The following is an 18,411-nucleotide window of genomic DNA, read 5'->3' as shown; positions in this document are numbered from 1 at the left end:
TAGAAGGGGGACGCCAAAAAAACATTTTTCTACATTTCATAAAACAGACATGATTTCTCTGGAAACTTTTATTTGACAAACACGCACAGGCCGAATGGATATTTTCATTGAAAACAGTAAAAACGAAGAGAAATGGACAGATCTAATCAGAAAAATGCTTTGAAGGGTGTCTATGGGGGATCTGTCTGTTTTGGGTGGGACTGTACTTCATCTTCTCCCTTAATGTGGCCATCACTTGATGTTACAGCACAGAAACTATGACGCAAGCGTGGACAGGACGGCGTATGAATGAATTACAGTCTGTTTATGTCCACGTGTCCCACCCTGAGATGTTCACTCCTGGTCCTTCTCCTCTCCGTGGGTGATGATGTGGACCAGGTTCTTGTAGTCCAGGTTGCCCGCCACATCTGGAGGGAAGGCGGCAAACATCTGCTCCATCTATAAAACACATAAGACATATTTGCTCCATGTTCATGAGGATGAAAAAAAAAGCACTTTACCTCTTCAGGGGTGAACCGGTCGGCTTGTGTTGTCAGCATTTGTGTCAGACTGTGGATGGCAGACACACGACCAAATGAGCAAACTTCATACTTCATGGAGATTTTGTCGCTACTTACAAGTCCTTCCTTAACACGCCTTTGCCCTCAGGGTCAAACACTTTGAATGCATTGAGAATGGTCTCTTCTGGATCAGCACCTTCACACACACGCGCGTATTTGTGTCAAATTAACGTGTGGTGAACAAATGGAAGATTTGATGATGTGTTTTTATGACTACCTTTCAGTTTCTCTCCAAACATTGTTAGAAAGACGGTAAAGTTGACTGGGCCAGGAGCTTCTTTGAGCATCTCATCAATTTCTTCCTGTTTCACATTGAGGCGTCCTAAAGAAGCAAACACAGGTATATTTATTTATTTTACCTTTATTTAACCAGATAGAACCTGTGGAGATCAAGATCTCTTTCACAAGGGTGACCTGGCCACATTCACACACACACACACTCGTACCTAGGGGCAATTTAGAGTGTTCAACCAGCCTCACCTGCATGTTTTGTTAGGGATGGGGAGGAAACCAGAGAACCCAGAGAAAACCCATGCAAGCCCGGGGAGAACATGCAAACTTCACACAGTGAAACTATGTTTTTTTTGTTTGTTTTAATTTACCTTTGTGTATAGGTAGATGCAGTCTTTCCTAAAATTCATTATGTGATAAGAATGATTTGATGTGATATTAAACTTTATTTTTGTGTCTTTTTTTTTCTTTTGATATTTTTGCAGTTTTCTATGAATAGGTTAAGTTTTTTTAATACGATGATTTAGCTGTATGTGCAATTTGAAGTATTGTTTTGTCTCAAATTTGAAGATTTATTTCCTGATTGTAATGGAAAACCTTGTATAAATAAAATATCATTTTTCCAAATCATAAATGTTGTCTTAGGGATATGTACACCTAGCATAATATCGGTATATTTTAAAATGTTATACAGTATACAATTTGAATATTTCACAGTAAAAAAAAACTTTTAGTGCACATAAGCACAAATACAATATTTATTGCAATTAATTTTAATATTACTTGTGATCTACATGTGCATTATCATTAAAAAAAACTGCCATTTTAGATTGTAACATCCTTTTTCAAGTCCTTTCCCTGTAATACCGATCACATTTTCCTCAATCTTAGCAAATGTCCTTGCTAAAAACACACCAAGAGCAGCAAAAGTGTCCCTAAGGTCGTTCTTGTCGATGAAACCGTCTCTGTTCTGGTCCATGATGGTAAATGCCTGTGGTCACACAAGCACATAGACAGAATGTTGACAAAAACTAAAGCCAACAAAAAGGACACAATGAGCCACATGTTGGTCCATGCCCATTGGTGTATGAAAAAAAAGCCCTGGGGCACAAGGTTTAAATTTGGCATACAGCACATGAGGAGCATTTCATGTGCAACCTAACTGCTGTTTGGCCAAGCCGCATGCCAGTAGGGGGGCTGTTGTTTGGACTAAAATGAGGACAGGTGTTTGTCTTCCAACCTCAGGCTTGAATGGACATGACCAAAAGATCCTACTTTGGGACTAACAGGTTGCTACTATACTTGTTGTTATCTCAAAATCTCTTGCCAATATTTCCTATTTCAAAATGAGTTTGTAGATAAAGACATTCAAATGGAGAGGCAATTGCGTATGTAGTATGAAACAATGTCAGCATAAACTCCCAACACATTGAGCTGTTTGAACTAACTCACCTCTTTAAATTCCTGAATCTGGGCCTGCTCAAACATGGCAAACACATTGGAATTGGCTCCGTCTCCTGTCCTCTTCTTGGCTTTTTTGGGTGACTATGGAAAGGAAAGGCGAGGATAAGGTTAATGATCGCTGCCAGTCCTCCCCGTCCAAATGAAATGCTTCGTCTATCTCCCTCAATGGCTTTGAAATACAATCATACAGCACCCACCTCACGAGTTTAAACGGTAGCCAGTTTATATTTTAGTTTATTTTATATATAGTTAATATTTTTATTTAAAAAAAATCACTCACAAGGCAAGTTATCATGACATCATTAAAGAAACAAGTGCATAATTATTTAAGAAAGTGGTGAAAAAGTAACAATAAGTCAGTCAAATGAGTGCATTTAGCATCTTTTCTCTTCACCTCAGACCCACAGGGTGACTTACCATGGCTGAGCAGCTGGGAGGCGAGACCAACAATGATGCCAGTGAACAATGGGGAGAAGGTGGGTGGCCTTTTGTAGCCCCCCAATTCTCAGTTCCACTGGATGATATTTATAAACGATGTCCTGTTTAGGAAGTGACAGGTAAATGATGCTTTGACACACTTTGTCTGCCACATACTGGATTTCATGCTCGCTCTCTCTCTTTCACACACACACACACACTTGTTTTTTTCAATGGCAGTGCTAAATAACAGGATTAGAATATTCAAAGCAGGCTGATGGTTCAAGTACTACCTCCGGTGTCAGCAGAACATCAATTTTACTATGCGAAGATTATGGGTGGATTTATTTCTAGTATTATTGGCTGTGTATATAATCTGCTAAAATCATGTCCTCATCCAAAAACAATTCATACAAATATACTTATATGTACAAAAACTCATTAGTGGATCATATTAATTACTTTTAGACTTTACTGCCACCACCCAGAGGAACCAATACAATTGGGAAGAAAAGTAAAACAGTCAAAATGGTTTAATAATAAATCTAATTCCTTGTGTGAATTCAGATTAATTTGTTGTCTTTTACATGAGATTTTGGATCTATATACATAACACACAGAAAGAAAAAAAACCTTGAGTGTTTTGTAGATCTTTTTTGTCTTCTGTGATCCTTCCAAATAAATATTTACACTGTTGGAAAGCCTGTTTGTTTCCCTATTAAATGATGCTCTATTTTTAGACTGGTAGAGAAACGGAATGGCATCCCTAAGCAGTGTGTGTGCGTTGTCGCAATCGAGCTCGACAACATCGCCGGTAGCCGTTCAACTGCGAGCTGCTAAATTAACACGTCCTTACAATGCGAGTAGCCTCATTAACAGGCCCTCTCAGATTGACTCAAGGTTCCCGGGTCAAGAAAAGTGACAGTGTGTGAGAACGGGCCGAGGTGGGCGGCGACGCAGTGAGTGCTCAGCTATATCGGGAGGCGCTCCCGGCAGTCGCTGTCAAGTAAAAAGCCGTTGATGGCCTCGCGGCAGATGTCAGGGGTGTCATGTCGCAAGCATTAAAATGAACAGCCAGGTCACAGTTATTGTTACCCAGAGGGGCACATGCTATTGTTAAAAGCAGCTCCTCCATTTGTGATGTATGAGCAGCCAAAGCAGCTACGGTGGCTGGAATGATGAGCCACTGTCTCCCTGAAGGTTGAGGACTGAGGACTGGGATGTACGTACTGGCCTAAATATAGAACGATCCCTGGAAACACAATGGACATGGACAAATGGTTACATCGCTGCTGGCCGATAACCCCCCCACCCGAGGTGATTTCGGAAGCCCTAGCCAGCGGATAAAGGAAATATGCTAACAAAGTTTAAAGAGAATGGATATATTTAATATTTTATGATCAAATCTCTACAGGGAACTGGAATAAAACATTTGTTGATAGCAGACATCGATAACATATGCTGCATCAAAGCAATTCTGAACACTTGAAAACGCACAACTTAAAAGTATAAAGATAAAAAAAAAGATGACTAAACAACCTATTCTAAACAGTGAACCCCTGAACTGAATTTTTGCAAATATTTCCAAACCTATGGTTTTTTGGAAAAACTCATCTATTTGCTGTTTGCGTCGTCAGGCAAAGCAGTCGCAAAACACTAGCTTGGATTTCAAGGAAGTAAATGAAGTTTCATGTCAGCATAATTACTGGTTTTCTGCTATATCTTGTCTTACAATCTTTTTTTTTGCAGGGTCAGTGCTCAGTCTCAACCCTCTGCTAAATGTAGGGGGCTCACTGCTTCAAGATCAGCAGGAAATGTGCGTATTCGGTTCCATGTCTTGCTCTTTTTGACCAATTGCGATTCATTTTCAATACATTCAAGAAAGCTTTTACATTGAAAACTATAAAGAAGAATCTTCAAGTTCATTGATTGAAAAATACATCAAATACAGCATTTGTTTTGTGTAAACACAATGTAACTGAGGTCACAGGTTACATTAGGATTTACAGAAAAATAATAAACACATTACTAAATAAACAAAGATCTCTTTTGACTGCTGTATACTGACATTTTACACCATCAGGATAGATTGCCTTTGAAACAGAGGAATCAGAATGTGTCAAGTAGTTTTTCTTTTCTTTGTAAAATGAGTGATGGAATTAAAAAAATAATAATAATCCAAACGAGGGGGAAGCAGAAAGGTCATGTTTGTTTTACACACACGAACCAAAATTCCACTGACTACTTTTACCAGTTTGTTGTTCACAAAATGCTTGGGAGAGTCATAAATGCTGCTTTTAGCTCCCTATTTTGAATGAAGGTTTGTCATTGACAATGGAGGTGCTACACTAGTCATGGCCAAAATACAATCACTCACTTTGATAGACATCTGGATGCGATAAAAGAATACTTGTTAGACATTCAAGAGGGCGAGATATCACTTTTTTTTTGTTTAACAAAAATAGACAGGGCTTATCCAGCCTTCAAATTCCTTCTCAATATATATTTATATATGTATATAAAATTATGTCTCGTCTATTTACAGTCGGATAGCTTTCTGAAGGATTAGAAAGGCTCTGCTTCATGGCTGCTCAGCATTGCGGGTAGTGCAATTTCAGTGTCAGGCTATCTTCAGGAAGTACTTTTATTGATTTAATTCAGTTTCTGTTCACTGTTATTAGAATTTGGTGACCACTGTCAATCTGGCCACTTAGTGATTTAGTAGTGATTGATTATAATTAGCTATTAATGATTGTTGTTGACAACAACAGATGCTTCTAAAATCTAAATGCTACTGAGGCCGTGATGAAGCCTTGTTTTACCAATTATTGGTTCTGTTAATGTTCCGTTTGAGTTGGTACAGGTGAGCTTTTCTAGCATAGTTGTCTTAAGTTTTTCCATTTTATTTTTTTTAACTTCATTCAATTGAACTCTAGAACACAGCAAAAACATGCTGCTTGAAAGGTTTTTCATATGGCATCGAATATATTTTTTCATTCCCCTTACTGTTACCTCTTGCTTCTGTAAGCTGTTGGTTGTTTTTTTTGGGTGGGTTGGCCTGCATGGATGCCAATCAAAACGAAGATGTGGCAGTGTTTTTTAGGGACTTGGTGACATTCTCTCAGTTTTTTTTCAGGCTTTCAGGAAGATGGACTTTGCTGTCAGTGCTAGAAGAGCTCCTAAACAGATGACTGGTCCCATACCTGTGCAAAGGAGACAAGAAAAAGACATCAAAAATAGAAGCATGATTTAAAATACAATAAGTGAAGTCATCCATTTAATTTTTTCAACATATTGGATTTAAAAACAAAAACTGGAAATCCAAAAATCAACAACAAAAATGAAATCTAATTAGCGAAGGAAAAACAACAAGCATTTGGATTGGGTTTGGTTCACAGTTGGACACAGAAGGAATTTGGCACCTGTTACACCAAGCAATCCAATGTTTTTGACTGTTCCACTTGGGTGCTCTCTTACAAACATTACTGAGTCTACTTGTCAATATTTAGAGCAAATAGCAAGCTGCAGCCAGGAGACAGATTAAATTAATATAAATAATGGAAAATGCCTCTGGCCTTTGGAAGGAAGCCACATAAAGCATCTTTTAGGAAAGCTCTCGCTCATGTTTATTCTGTATTGATAAATTACAACCCAAAATATTTCTATTGAAGCACAGTCCGCCCACCTCTCAATCGCCCTGATGGTTACTTAAATCAAAAAGAGCAGTCGAATTAAAGCTGTAAATAACAGCCACTGTGTGAGATGTCAGTGTGTCACAATTGAACTCTCTTTACAATGTACTGTGATTGGGCTTCTATTGATAACACTGACACATAATGAGTTGAAATGAGTTAACTTTTTTGCCATTCATACGAAACAAGTTTGGATAGTAATGAAACCGGCCAAGAGCTCACACTAAACTGAGATAAAATCACACATGTAGGTATATACTGTATATACAGTAGTTTGTGTGACACTATTGTCTAGTGGTGTCCTGGGCATTTTTAAATAAAAATGTGCCTTAGCTCAAGGTTGGGAGGCACTGTATTTACTCTAAATATGTTTTTTTTTTTTTTAATCAGCTGACCTTAGCAACAGGGTTTATTGGCGTGCGTCCAGAGCCTGTATGAAGCCTCTGGCGATCCTCGAATCGACCCGGAGACCTCTCCCGGCGAACATCCATAACGCGTCCCGGGGAGCGATCCATTCGGGGGTCCGCCATGGCCCTGGCAGGGGAGCGATCTAACCGGGGGTCGGCCATGGCTCTGCCGGGAGAGGCGACCATCCGGTTCTCCAGCATTCTGCCAGGAGACTTTTCTCTCTCCAAAGGACGACTGGGGGATATGTCACGCCTAAACTCAGTACGGGCTTCTCGGTAGTGGTGGGGTGTGCCGCTTTCCCCGTGGACAAGGGGGTTGCCTGCCAGCCTTTTGGAGATGTGCTCGTTGTAGGAAGGAGGACCGCGTTTGTTTGGGCTATTGGGGAGACGAACGAAAAGGAAGTGCAGGAAGAGTTCAGTATTTTACAGAAATATTGAGCTGTACAGGTAACTAGAATTTTCACATCAACTTTCAATCATCCTAAGCAATAAACTGAGTAAATAACTGATTAGTTAAAACAAACAGTACCCACCTACGCCCAGAGCCACAATGCTGCAAGTCTCCTCCACCATCCTGGTTCTGAATCAAGTTGCCTTTACAGCAAATTACCCGCAGTTTGTTCTGATATGATGAAGCCAAGTAAATGGCACCCGAGGAGATGGCTGGGCCAAGGTAGCGTGGATTTGGAATATCCAGGTGAGCATATAAGTGGGACCTGAAATCAATTAATGACCAGTCTTAGCATGATTTTGATATCTATTGTGCAAAGTCTCAATGATCAGAAATAAAGTAAGTATTACTGCAATAAGCGTCGATAGTGTTGCCCTGGTTTAACAGTCAATATATTGCAAATCAAATTTTCAGGCCCAAATATCAATATCGACAGCAAGCAAAAAAATTCAAGATGAAAAATGTACCCTAGTGCAGAATGTCCCTGAATCTCAATCACATCCAGAGAGTTGAAGTAGGTCACAAACAGATATGGCTCTCTATAGGCTGAAAGAACAAACTCTTGTTTTAGTATTATGACATATGCTAATTAGAGGAAAATATGCATCTATTCAAACCTCACCAAATGACAGAGGCAGGCGGCTCCATTTGATATCATCAGTTCGACTCCTGCGACCATAAGCATCCACAAACACGCCAAACTCTGCAAATTAAACATTGTATTTGTAAGGTAAAAATAAAATAAGTATGCCTATAAAGATAGTGGGACTCTTTTACAAATTTACATATGTGCTCAACTGCGTGCTACTTTGGCAATGTAGCACATTTCATGGCACATAAAAAAAGAACATCTCACCATGGAAACAGAGTAGGTATTCCTCTTTCTGAGGAGCTGTGGTGACCTGAATGATGGAGATAGGAAAGCTATGGGAGGATGCCGAGAACACAGCTGAGGCTAGCGTGACATCATTTTTATCCAGGAACTCTGTAGGAATGAATAGACAGTGGCATTAGCTCAGTCAGCTTCAAGTTAAAACACAAGATGGCACTTTCAATTAAATGTTAGAGGAACTACAATAGATTGAATAGGCATTGGTGGATGACTCACCTTCCAGCACATACTGCTTCATTTCAATTTCATAGAATTTGTTGGTGCCAATAATAATGCTATAACCAGTGAAGTGGATACAGCTGCAGGGTTCTGAGGTCTCAATTTCCTGTGAATAGTCGCTTCTTGAGCAAGATAACGCACCATAAAACATACACACTCTTGTATCCACACTTACCTTTCTGATACAGAATTTATTGAGACTTTCATTGAGTCGCAGGATTGTAATCTTATTGGGCATAGCAGCACATATACAGATTCCATTGTCAATCTGTGGGGAACCAGAGCTCATAACTTTATCTGCCCAAGAGGATACCTTGCCTCTCCATGATGCACGTAATGCAACTCACCTTTCCGGACGAGAAAAGATGGCAGCCCTTCACTGTCTCAAAGATGAAGGGGTTGAGGTCCAGTGGAGCTGGGAGGTGGGATTGCGACAAAGACTGTTTTACCTTCTTGATCTCCACCAAACACAGGGCCCTATCTTCTCCTACAAGACACATCCAGAACAAAAACTGTATATTTTATAAGACTTGATATCTGTATGAGAAGCAAAACGAGCACATGCAGAGGAGAATTATCAAAATGAATGAAAAACGAAATTACTGGATCCACTGTGGGGGGAAAAAAGTTATAATTCCGGCATGGCGCGAATGACTAACCAGTGATCATCAACAGTTTATCAAGCTCCCTCAGAACCTGAATCTGGAAAACGGAGGTCATGCCCGGAATGTGGGTTAAGGAATTCTTTATGACATTCAGCGCATACAAGCCCTCTTCAGAGCCGACCAGCACGATCTAAAACGAGAAACAGGGTCGTGTGTTATTTGAAACTTGCAGGCGGACTGTAAAAGTTGTCTAATGACAAGCTTATAGTAAATATTTCAGAATAGGACCTGGTCAGTGAGTGGTAGAGTGCAGTTGATATCCAAGCGGTCGTCACCTTCCAGCTTCAGCAAAGAGTTGCCCAGAAGTTTCTGTAAGGACACCAAAGAGCAGGCTGTGAGCAGGGGATGTAAAACAGGAAATCAGTAAGGCACTCCTCAAAAATGACAGTCAGCATTCAAATGCCTCATTTAAGAAAGAACAAAATACGGGACCACCCTTTGTATATGTGAATCCACATAAAACAATGTTGCATTAAAACCATTAATGGGTAACATTTATGCTACTGACAATAACTAGACCCTTATATAAATGTAGCTTATGCAAACCAACCTGAAATATAATTGCCTGCAAAATGCTGCAGAAAATTCCCTAATGTATAATGGAGCACGTTTTTAAACATAAATAAATCATTTTATAAAAATAAATTGAGTGTTCATATTCATCAAAATGCTAACAATGCGTATTTAAAAATTGACACCGCTTAAGAAGACTGTGCTGCATGTATTTCAGTGAAAGAGTTGAAGCAGCGCATGGCTCTTGCAAAAGCATGCATAGCACAGCATGCCATGGGGCAAACGGGCAGAATTCAATTCAGACCCATGCATTCTGCAAAGTGCAACTAATGTGCACGTTTGGCTACTTAAAACAGTGACTATGGACCATTCATCAGCCTGGTTCTCGTTGATCCTGCACAGAGCAGTGCTATTGTTCTATGCATGGACAGGTACAGCAACTACATGCTCAGCCCGTTGGTTACTGAAGCCCAAGTATTCATGCATTTTCTTACTGTACCTGAACCAGGGGTGATAGGTTCTTCTGTCTTTTAGAAACACCTGCCTAAGATGGTCCACACAACCGCATTGAATGGGGATACACACACAGCATTTAATCACATCAAAAGGACAATGTAAAAACACAAATAGGGCCACATGATTGGAGGGTGATAACATGCAGAAAGTGACAAACAGTAAAAAGGAGTAAAAGTAATGAAAGTACTGGCTGGTGGGGTGGATTGAATATACCGTTGTCGACATACAATAACAACAACAGTATGCACTTCCCTTGAGTAATGGCATACATATGACACAGGCGTGAAACATGTACGTGTTGTTAAAATTTACAGACAAAAATGAGACAACCAAGGCTACAAATGGAAACATATACTGTACATACCAACATACAATTGATATGTATTTTAATGAATAATTCTTTGGCTGAATCATTTTGTGCACTTTGCCAAATTTCCACAAAATTTAAGAGCCCATCGTGCTTGCTAAGCATTGCGGCTGCAGCACTCCCCGAGGAACTGTCAGCTCACCGACAGTAGTGCTGATCAATACTGCGTATGGTGCATGTGGCTTAGGTTTTACTTGGCAAAAATAAGGGAGGTGGGTGGATTTGTAATATTTTTTTAACACTTACAGCATCTGAATCCCCTTTGTCTTTGGATCCGCGGCTACCGACCACTACAGACTCCAGTACAGCCACCCAGCGTTGTTTGTCAGGAAAACTGGGAGCCATGAAGTAGAGGGACTGGCCTGGCCAACAAGTGGTGTGGGGATGCGACTCCAGCTTCAGAATGTAAGGGATGTCTGGATATAGACACCAGAAAATGGTGAATATTTCCCATGGGTGAATATATTGCATAAAAAAAAAAATCATAATTAGGTGTGAAAGCCACTACCTGACTTTGCAGTGTTAATGAGCTCAGAAGCTCCAACAGCTCCATGAACAGTTACTTCTCCATCAGGTAGACAAAGCTCAAACTCCTCTTCTACGTTTATGCAGTCTAAAAGAGATATATATTACTAGCTTGTCGTAGCTAGATATTGAATGCAAATGTTTCACATCAATAAAAGAAGATCGTTACCTTCCCTGGGCTCTGAATCATAAATTGATATTTTGGTTCCATCAAGAACGACATACTTTGTCTCCCAGCCCTGCTGACCACGCTTGCCATTTCTATGTAAAATACACAAAAAACTACAAGTAAAAAATCTATTGTGAATATTAGTCACCTCCAAATACATAGCAGGATAAATTCTATAACTCTCCAGCGTCCAGTATGTAAGAAAGATGGAATCAATAACCTTGGTTGCTTCATCCATCCCTCCAATCGAACATGCCCACTGGCCTCCTTCACCTGTAGCCCAGGGGAGCCTGCCTTCTCTCGACATAAAGCCTCAGAAAAGTGAGTGGCATACTGAGCTGGCAGGCCACATGTAGCAGGAAGGCATGGCGAGCATTTGGGATGGCAAAGAGTGTGGCACTCTAAAGGAATACAGACAAAAAGAAAAGAGATTTTTTTAAATTGATTGCCTGAAAGAATGTTTACCAAATGGAGACATCCTTTTCAAACACATGAAAAATGCAGTCTAAATTGAGGCTAAAAAGATGGTAATATGGGTTTTGATAAGAATAACCTAAAAAAAATACCTAGACAAGTAGCAGCCTGGCGTCCAAAATGCACTGTGTCCAGGCAGACGGCGCATTTGGCAGCCCTCATGTTAAGACCCACAGTGAAGCGATGGGGAATGTTATGGTGCATTCTTTCTTTCACGCGACGACCAAACTCTGCAAATTGAAAAAAATGGGGGAGGGAGATGCACAACTGTGAGCAGAAAGATTTTTGAGGGGGTCAAAACAAGCAAACAGGATAAAAATGGTAAAATAAAAAGGATAGATTTTGATATAAGTAAATCTGTGTTTTGGTATGAACTGATATGAACCACATTATGCATGCCAATTATAATGGAATGCAAAAAGAATAAAGTATATAGTGGTAGAAAATGGTTGAATGGAGCACCACAGTTATTCAAGAAAATGTGAGATAGAGGAATGGGTGACTGCTAACTTACTTTCAAAGGTGACCCTCCTCTTTTCTGCAAGGAATAAGAGGAAAGAGACAGAAAGGAGATAGCAGTCTAACGATAACTATATGAAAGTGAAACACACAAATAGTTTGAGGCCTGAATTACTTCACAGAGGAAGTCAACGGTCATGGCACTGATGAGATAGGAGCAGATTATGCCTAAATCTGTTCACTTTTTAATTTTATCGCTCTGATAAGAAGACTTTCAGGAAGTAATTAAAAAACAGGATTAGTTTAATGAGATACAATTTCATTTTTCTTCTACTGAATAGGAAAGTCTGCACTAAAACCAGTTTCATCGGTTTTTAATCCATTATCCTTCCCGGTCAGACAGAATCATGCCTGATTAAATATTGGCTGAATTGGATAAATGCACAGAAACTAAAATTAACACAAGTTAACCAAAAAAGCAAACTTTTTTTTCTTTAAATGTCCTTGAGCATAGTTATTCACCGTAATTGAGCACTTGTGCTTTACAACTTGTTGATAGTCAAAACGAATGCAGAAACCACACCACATTGACAAACAAATGACCCAATTTTGTTGATCGTGACAGCATACATGTGAGCACTGAGATGTTGATAAATTTGACTTGAAGCTTTATGTAAAAGAGGCCATGTGTGTGTATGTGTGTCACCTTCAGGTGTAGAGGACTCTTTGGAGCGGATTGTTGGGTTAAGCAGCCCACAAGGGTTGGGTTGATGTTCTGGTGACTTCACAATGGCTGACATGAGAATTTGATGGCGAGCCTGGGCTGGAGTGGAGGAAGTCATGTGATCCTGTGCTTTGAAATGAGCGGCTGTATTTTCAGAAAAGTTAAAAGGAACATCGTCAGTGGTCTGGATATATTTGTCCCCTAAATATACGGCACTAAACACTTCCAGTGCAGTGGTGCATGCATGCATCACTATCTTTTCACCCTCATGGAAACAAATAATTATTAACCTGGTTAAGTTAAGTATACGCAACAGAAATTGCTTGGGTAGTGGGATGATGTTTATTCATTTATAAAACAAGTGATTTGGGGAATTTGATTGTGAAAGGATTTTTTTTCACTTTAAAAAGGAGCAGACAAGTTTTATTTCCCAAAGTGCTCCTTTTTATTTTAATTGTATCTGTCTTTTTATGTAGGTTACACGAGAGCCGACAAGCATCAGTCGTCATGACGTACCCTCTTCCCTTAGAGATCGTAGCTCTATTCTCATCTTCTGAAGAGCCTCTTCCAACTCCCCACATCTTGAGCGCTCCTTCTCCAAAGCAAGCTTCATATCACCGTACTGCAAGGGAACTGCCGGTTGGGATTGAGGAGTCAATGCCCCATTGGTTGTCGTGCCTACATCTTCACGCCGTCGCCCGAAAATACCCTGTTAACGCAGAGAACATTGTCAAATTATATTACTGACTACTGATCATGAAATGATTATCTTTTTCATGTTGTCAATGTTGCTGTTGAGGAAACCCATTGTTATAAAAGCCTGGTGTCCCAATACTTTGAATCTGTGTAATGTGCACAGTATTAGGACTAATGATTTTAACAGTAGCTTTACTTGCACCTGCAGATTGAAGCTATAATGTAAATAATTTATTAAAGCTTATTGCCATGTAATATTTTACACAGACCTTTTTTTTCTTTGTGGGTTGGTCCATTTTTGCCTGTAGGAAGTCAATAAGTTTGGTCTGCTGGGAGATGGTACCCTCCATCTTCACCTTCTCATGAGAATATACAGCCTGTGTGTAGAATGTAAAATTGAAACCCCTTTGAGGACATCACTTAGATCTTAGAACACATTCCTTATTTTTCCTACAGTAGATGTACTAGGAATCGTTAAAATTTCCAAAATCAGTTATATTAGTCCCTAAGCAGTATGTTAATTGTATTGCATTGAGCACCTGTATATTTTCCAGCTGGTACTCCAAATCGGTTCTCTCTGTTTTGAGCATATCAGTCTGGTCCAGTGCATCCTGCAGGCCCTGGGTTAAACGGAAAATGTGGCTCTTTTGCAGATCCATCTGCTGTTGTAGCTTCCCTTGCTGTGAAAACATCAACAGGCAGATACTATAATTGTCAAAAATAACAATAACATCCTATGAAAAAAATACCTAAATCAACATTACTCATTTAATTATGAACCTGAACACCACCACCACCAACAACAACAAAAAACGTAATTATGTGTCTACACCCCATTACTTTATTGCCCTTCAGAATTCTGTACTATAGGTGCTGACTTGATGGCACCTGAAAAGTTCTGTTAAGAAAATCAAAACAATCCTGTTGCAGTGTTACGTCTCATTGCTTTTGACTATGATAGACATCCAATCATGGGACTCTATCTTTCTGCTGTGAATTTAAATGAGTTTTTCCCCATTAGATGTTTAATCCATTTGACATGTCAGGCTCCCCATCAGCTTATAAATTGAATGGTCATAATCGCCATAAATGATAGCCAATGAAATGGTATTCACAGGCACATTTAGGGTGTGTGTGTGTGTGTGTGTGTGTGAATATCAGTAAAAACCTACCACAAAGTTGGGTTCATCAGAAGCACATTAAACAGTGGGAGGTGTGTCCTGACTCTTGATGTTTTAATGCAATTGCTCAATTCAGATCACAGCCATATGGCTACTAGCATTCTCTTAATTGTTTATTTTTACATTGGCACACTCATATATTTATTTTGTCAATTGATTTGCGCAGGTATTTTATATATTGAACAGGTTACTTTAATCGCGTATTGAATTGCTTTCAAACATTGGTCCAATTTTATGTCTACAGTATGTGCGAAGCAATTTACTTGTGAACAATCAATGTTGTATACCACCTCTCATCCTAAATCAGCCACATGATGACAAGTGGCTTAGAAAATGGATCGATGAAACATAAATAAAATTGAGAAATTTACCATGCCATACATGTTCTGAAATTGATGTTTAAAATATACACTACATTTGTGTGAAAAAATGCCCTGTAACCAAATTGAATTGCTACCTCTTCCATCAGCCTCTGTTTTAACTCCCTCTCAGTCTCCAATTTCTGCTGCAAGCTGCGAGCATTCATCTCAAGCATGGCGTGCTTCTTCTCCAGATCATTGAGCTAGGAAAATACAGAAGGGAATGCACAATCAAATTTTGCAGCAGCGAGGGTGGGACTGAAATAGTAGCATTGAAACGCTAAGTTAATAACACATTTTAAAAAGTTAGAGTCATCTTTCATCTGAAATATAAATCCAGCTATTGCAACTCACAGTATCAGACAGACTTTCAGCTTTGAGTCTCTGCTCCTTCAAGGCCTGCTGCAGGGCCAATATCTCAGCCTTGTGCTCTTTGACTGCTAGTTCCACTGCCTGGCGAGACTCTGTGCTGCGCTGGTCTGCCCGCAGCCTTTGAAAAGTGCAGCAACACATTAAAGTCATTTTTGTGTGTGTTTGTGTGCGTGTACGATGTTGGAGATGTCAGGGAATTTCACCACATTCTTAAAGAAAACTTCTTCAACATTACCTGTTTTGCTTTTCATTATCCAGCAGTCGCTGGAGTTCTCTGGCACGTCTTTCTGCCTGGCTCTTTTCGTCCTCCAACGCCCCTCTCCAAGCCTCCCATTGCCTCTCCTTCTCCAGAAGCTCGTCATTCAGGGACTCTAACTCCACCACCTGCTCTTCCAGCATGCTGCACGTGGTCTTCAGTGTCTCAATGTTCTAGGATGGTAAATAAAACGGCAGATTGAAGAGATGGTCTTTCACATATTTTTGCAAAACCTATTTGTGGGATTTTCAGTGACTGAAGAATCAAAATATCAGACAACATTACTTGTTTTTGATTGTTGAGATGCATTTCACGGTCTGCCACCTCTCTCCTGAGCCGGTCCACCTCCTGGCTCAGCTGCAGTTGGTCATCCCTTTCATCTGATGCTTCATCCAACTGCTTGGACAAGTAGAAATTCTGGCGATTTAACTCTGCATTCTCTTGACTTAACTGGGTAAGCTGCTCCTCCAGGTCAGTGATCACCTTAAGCAAACAAAGAGATAGATGAGTCTGCAGTGCTACTGGAATAGAAAACTAAATGACAGTGGCAATGTTTTATTTTTTTCATGGTGCTGTATCAATATGGGTTATAATTATCCATCAATTCATTTTCCATATAACGTGCCCACATGAAGGTTCTGGGTTGGGCTGGAGCCAATCTCATTTTACAGTCTTCAAAAACAATGTAAAACATGCATTGGAAGTAACGGATTAACCTGGAGTACCAGTGCTAAACCCTTGTAAGCATACAAAGAACAAACTCTACATTACAAAGGCACAACTCATGATTAACATCCAAGCTCAAAATAGTGGTGCAGGCAATTTAATAGCTCTGCTGCCTTTTTCAATTAGGCTACATTAAAAAGTAATTGATGCATTTCAATTAACATTATATAAATCAGCACTTACTGAACAGCTTTCTCGAAGGGCATCAAACTTCTGTTGAATTTCATCCCTGTGATTCTGTCAGGAAAGAGATATATATACATGCTGTATGAAAAAAATGAAAGGTAGGAAACAATTTTAAAAGGTATTGTTGAAGATTAAATTGAGCTTATGGAAAATGCCATTGTTGCTTGTAATGTACAGATTTGAGAATATTCGTTAATAGTCTTACCCTCAAGGCGGTGATTTCCTCCTCAGCCTCGGCAGTCGTCTCCTCCAACTCTGTCTTGGCTTGCTGCAGCTGGCTTTCCAAGGCAAGACGAGCTGCCTGCAGGCTGCTTATCTGCGACTCACGCTCCTGTAGGGAGAGGGTCAACTCTGACACCTGTCTCTTGATCTCCAGTTTTTCCTCTTCATGCTCTAAGCCCATCTGAAAAGCCAAAGGACAAGGATAATTGTGTTTAATTACATCTCCACAAAGGACCTGAAAAGAATTATATTTGCATATAATTATCATGTTTGTTCTCAACCGTACAGGGTGCCTACCAGATGGTAGGTTTTTATTGATTTCTTTATTTATTTTCCCGTAACAGTTTGGGAAACTAAAGGCAATTGTGAATTTTTGTTGGAGGAAAGTGATTTTGGATACCTCATTTAGACTTGACTGGGGCTAAAGAAACCGTATTAAAGGGCAGATATATTGCATTTGAGCCATTTGTGAATTTCAGTGCCTAGTGAATTGAAATGCAATGCCTTTCAGTCACAATAAGAGTAAGATTTAAAAAAAAAATAGTATATAATAGTGGGGGACGACTGTGTTGGCGTCTGAGGGTGCAGAGTAGTCAGCAATTAGTAACAGACTTTGCATTACTAGTGCACAGCAGGAAAGAAAGTATGAAGGAAAGAAGTCACAGCAGGGAAGAATGTGTGGAGGAAGAGAAGTAATATTCAGTCTGCTAGATTGTAGAAATAATGGAATTTTTAAAAAGGAGCTTGTGCCAGAGCAGTTTATGATTAATGTTAATATCAAATTTGGCGAGAAACTACTGTATAGGACAAAAATGTCTTTTAATCTCACTCAAATGGAGCCATCATATTTTGACAGATCTTTAGTCCCATTTAATTGATCGAAACAGGCTAGAAGCTCAGTGGCCGATCGGATGCCTTAATCCTCTTTGTGGAGAGTAATACTGTAATGTAAAGCTACACCGAGAGACAGCTTAAGCGCATTGGTTAATACGGAGCCAAAAGATGTTGCTTTTGTGTCCTATTGCCTCACTTCTCGGAGCCGACTCTCCAACTCCAGCAGACGGGTCCTCTTGGTCTGCTCCTGCTGACTGATTTTTTCGAGATGTTCCTCCAATTTGGCGTTTTGAGCCTCGAGCTTGCCAGCTTGGGATTCCAAGTAGAACTTTTGCTGTCGCAGTTCTGAGATCATTTCCTCTTGGGCTTTCCTAAAATGTATATATAAAAACAACAACAACGGTTAACTTACTGTATATTTAAAAGAACAGATACCGAAAACACATCTTTAACAAAAAAGTGAAAATAAGAGCGCTATGACAGGAAATGTTTTTTTTACATTAAAAGAAAATGATATTTAAGGTCATTTATTCAAATGCATAACATTTATTCAAGGACGAGTTGAAGACACATTTTTTCCTGCGTAGCGTAAGCAATGCTGCATCATTAAAAGGATCCATCAGCTGTGGTGCAAAGAGATTTAGAGGTTTAAGTGTGGATTGCCATTGGTGTGGATAGAGATTCTCACGAGAGTGGGTAGGAGGTCTTGTTAACTCACATGTTCTTCTGGGTGTAAATGCTGCTGTTAGCAGCCAGCTTGTTAGCCTCTGACAGCTCACCAATGCGCTGCTCCAAGTTCCTCATCTTTGAATCCATGGCATTAATGGTCTGCAG

The 18,411-nt window shown here is 39.8% G+C and overlaps 2 protein-coding genes across 4 annotated transcripts in view; both read right to left on the bottom strand.

The window, feature by feature from the left end:
* Positions 1 to 94: 94 nt before the first annotated feature.
* Positions 95 to 3,172, bottom strand: myl2a (myosin, light chain 2a, regulatory, cardiac, slow). Its single transcript, XM_077602694.1, has 7 exons — positions 2,673 to 3,172; positions 2,244 to 2,336; positions 1,707 to 1,782; positions 778 to 882; positions 618 to 696; positions 501 to 549; positions 95 to 438 (listed from the first exon to the last, which is right to left on the bottom strand). Exons 1-7 carry the CDS (start codon positions 2,673 to 2,675, stop codon positions 334 to 336), a joined length of 510 nt encoding a protein of 169 aa, XP_077458820.1. The 5' UTR covers positions 2,676 to 3,172; the 3' UTR covers positions 95 to 333.
* A 2,313-nt stretch (positions 3,173 to 5,485) lies between these two features.
* cita (citron rho-interacting serine/threonine kinase a) overlaps positions 5,486 to 18,411 on the bottom strand; it is a 28,866-nt gene continuing 15,940 nt past the window's right edge. For 2 of the 3 annotated variants that reach the window (XM_077603389.1, XM_077603390.1), the window contains exons 21-48: positions 18,296 to 18,405; positions 17,774 to 17,948; positions 16,727 to 16,924; positions 16,519 to 16,572; positions 15,895 to 16,092; positions 15,589 to 15,782; positions 15,336 to 15,471; positions 15,080 to 15,184; positions 13,981 to 14,121; positions 13,711 to 13,818; positions 13,262 to 13,454; positions 12,728 to 12,889; positions 11,655 to 11,792; positions 11,309 to 11,489; positions 11,089 to 11,180; positions 10,903 to 11,007; positions 10,641 to 10,810; positions 9,227 to 9,307; positions 8,993 to 9,128; positions 8,681 to 8,820; positions 8,509 to 8,601; positions 8,331 to 8,439; positions 8,079 to 8,207; positions 7,845 to 7,925; positions 7,690 to 7,768; positions 7,305 to 7,487; positions 6,760 to 7,147; positions 5,486 to 5,875 (exon numbers count right to left, since the gene is read on the bottom strand). In XM_077603389.1, coding sequence (XP_077459515.1) covers positions 5,852 to 5,875; positions 6,760 to 7,147; positions 7,305 to 7,487; positions 7,690 to 7,768; positions 7,845 to 7,925; positions 8,079 to 8,207; positions 8,331 to 8,439; positions 8,509 to 8,601; positions 8,681 to 8,820; positions 8,993 to 9,128; positions 9,227 to 9,307; positions 10,641 to 10,810; positions 10,903 to 11,007; positions 11,089 to 11,180; positions 11,309 to 11,489; positions 11,655 to 11,792; positions 12,728 to 12,889; positions 13,262 to 13,454; positions 13,711 to 13,818; positions 13,981 to 14,121; positions 15,080 to 15,184; positions 15,336 to 15,471; positions 15,589 to 15,782; positions 15,895 to 16,092; positions 16,519 to 16,572; positions 16,727 to 16,924; positions 17,774 to 17,948; positions 18,296 to 18,405 — 3,903 coding nt within the window. In that variant the 3' untranslated portion in view covers positions 5,486 to 5,851. Of the gene's footprint in view, positions 5,876 to 6,759; positions 7,148 to 7,304; positions 7,488 to 7,689; positions 7,769 to 7,844; positions 7,926 to 8,078; positions 8,208 to 8,330; positions 8,440 to 8,508; positions 8,602 to 8,680; positions 8,821 to 8,992; positions 9,129 to 9,226; positions 9,308 to 10,010; positions 10,056 to 10,640; positions 10,811 to 10,902; positions 11,008 to 11,088; positions 11,181 to 11,308; positions 11,490 to 11,654; positions 11,793 to 12,076; positions 12,101 to 12,727; positions 12,890 to 13,261; positions 13,455 to 13,710; positions 13,819 to 13,980; positions 14,122 to 15,079; positions 15,185 to 15,335; positions 15,472 to 15,588; positions 15,783 to 15,894; positions 16,093 to 16,518; positions 16,573 to 16,726; positions 16,925 to 17,773; positions 17,949 to 18,295; positions 18,406 to 18,411 lie in introns of all 3 variants that reach the window. The other variant, XM_077603388.1, reaches the window with a different exon arrangement.

The sequence above is a fragment of the Stigmatopora argus genome, chromosome 6 (genome assembly GCF_051989625.1).
Source record: "Stigmatopora argus isolate UIUO_Sarg chromosome 6, RoL_Sarg_1.0, whole genome shotgun sequence".
NCBI lineage: Eukaryota > Metazoa > Chordata > Actinopteri > Syngnathiformes > Syngnathidae > Stigmatopora > Stigmatopora argus.
This window is presented reverse-complemented; position numbering and strand designations above follow the sequence as displayed.

Bases quoted from the DNA above. Each gene is read 5' to 3' on its own strand.
- myl2a (XM_077602694.1), bottom strand. The intron at 1,783-2,243 runs GTGAGTTAGTTC...GTGTGACCACAG, and splicing joins AGATTCAGGAATTTAAAGAG to GCATTTACCATCATGGACCA. The intron at 439-500 runs GTAAAGTGCTTT...TGTGTTTTATAG, and splicing joins ACCGGTTCACCCCTGAAGAG to ATGGAGCAGATGTTTGCCGC.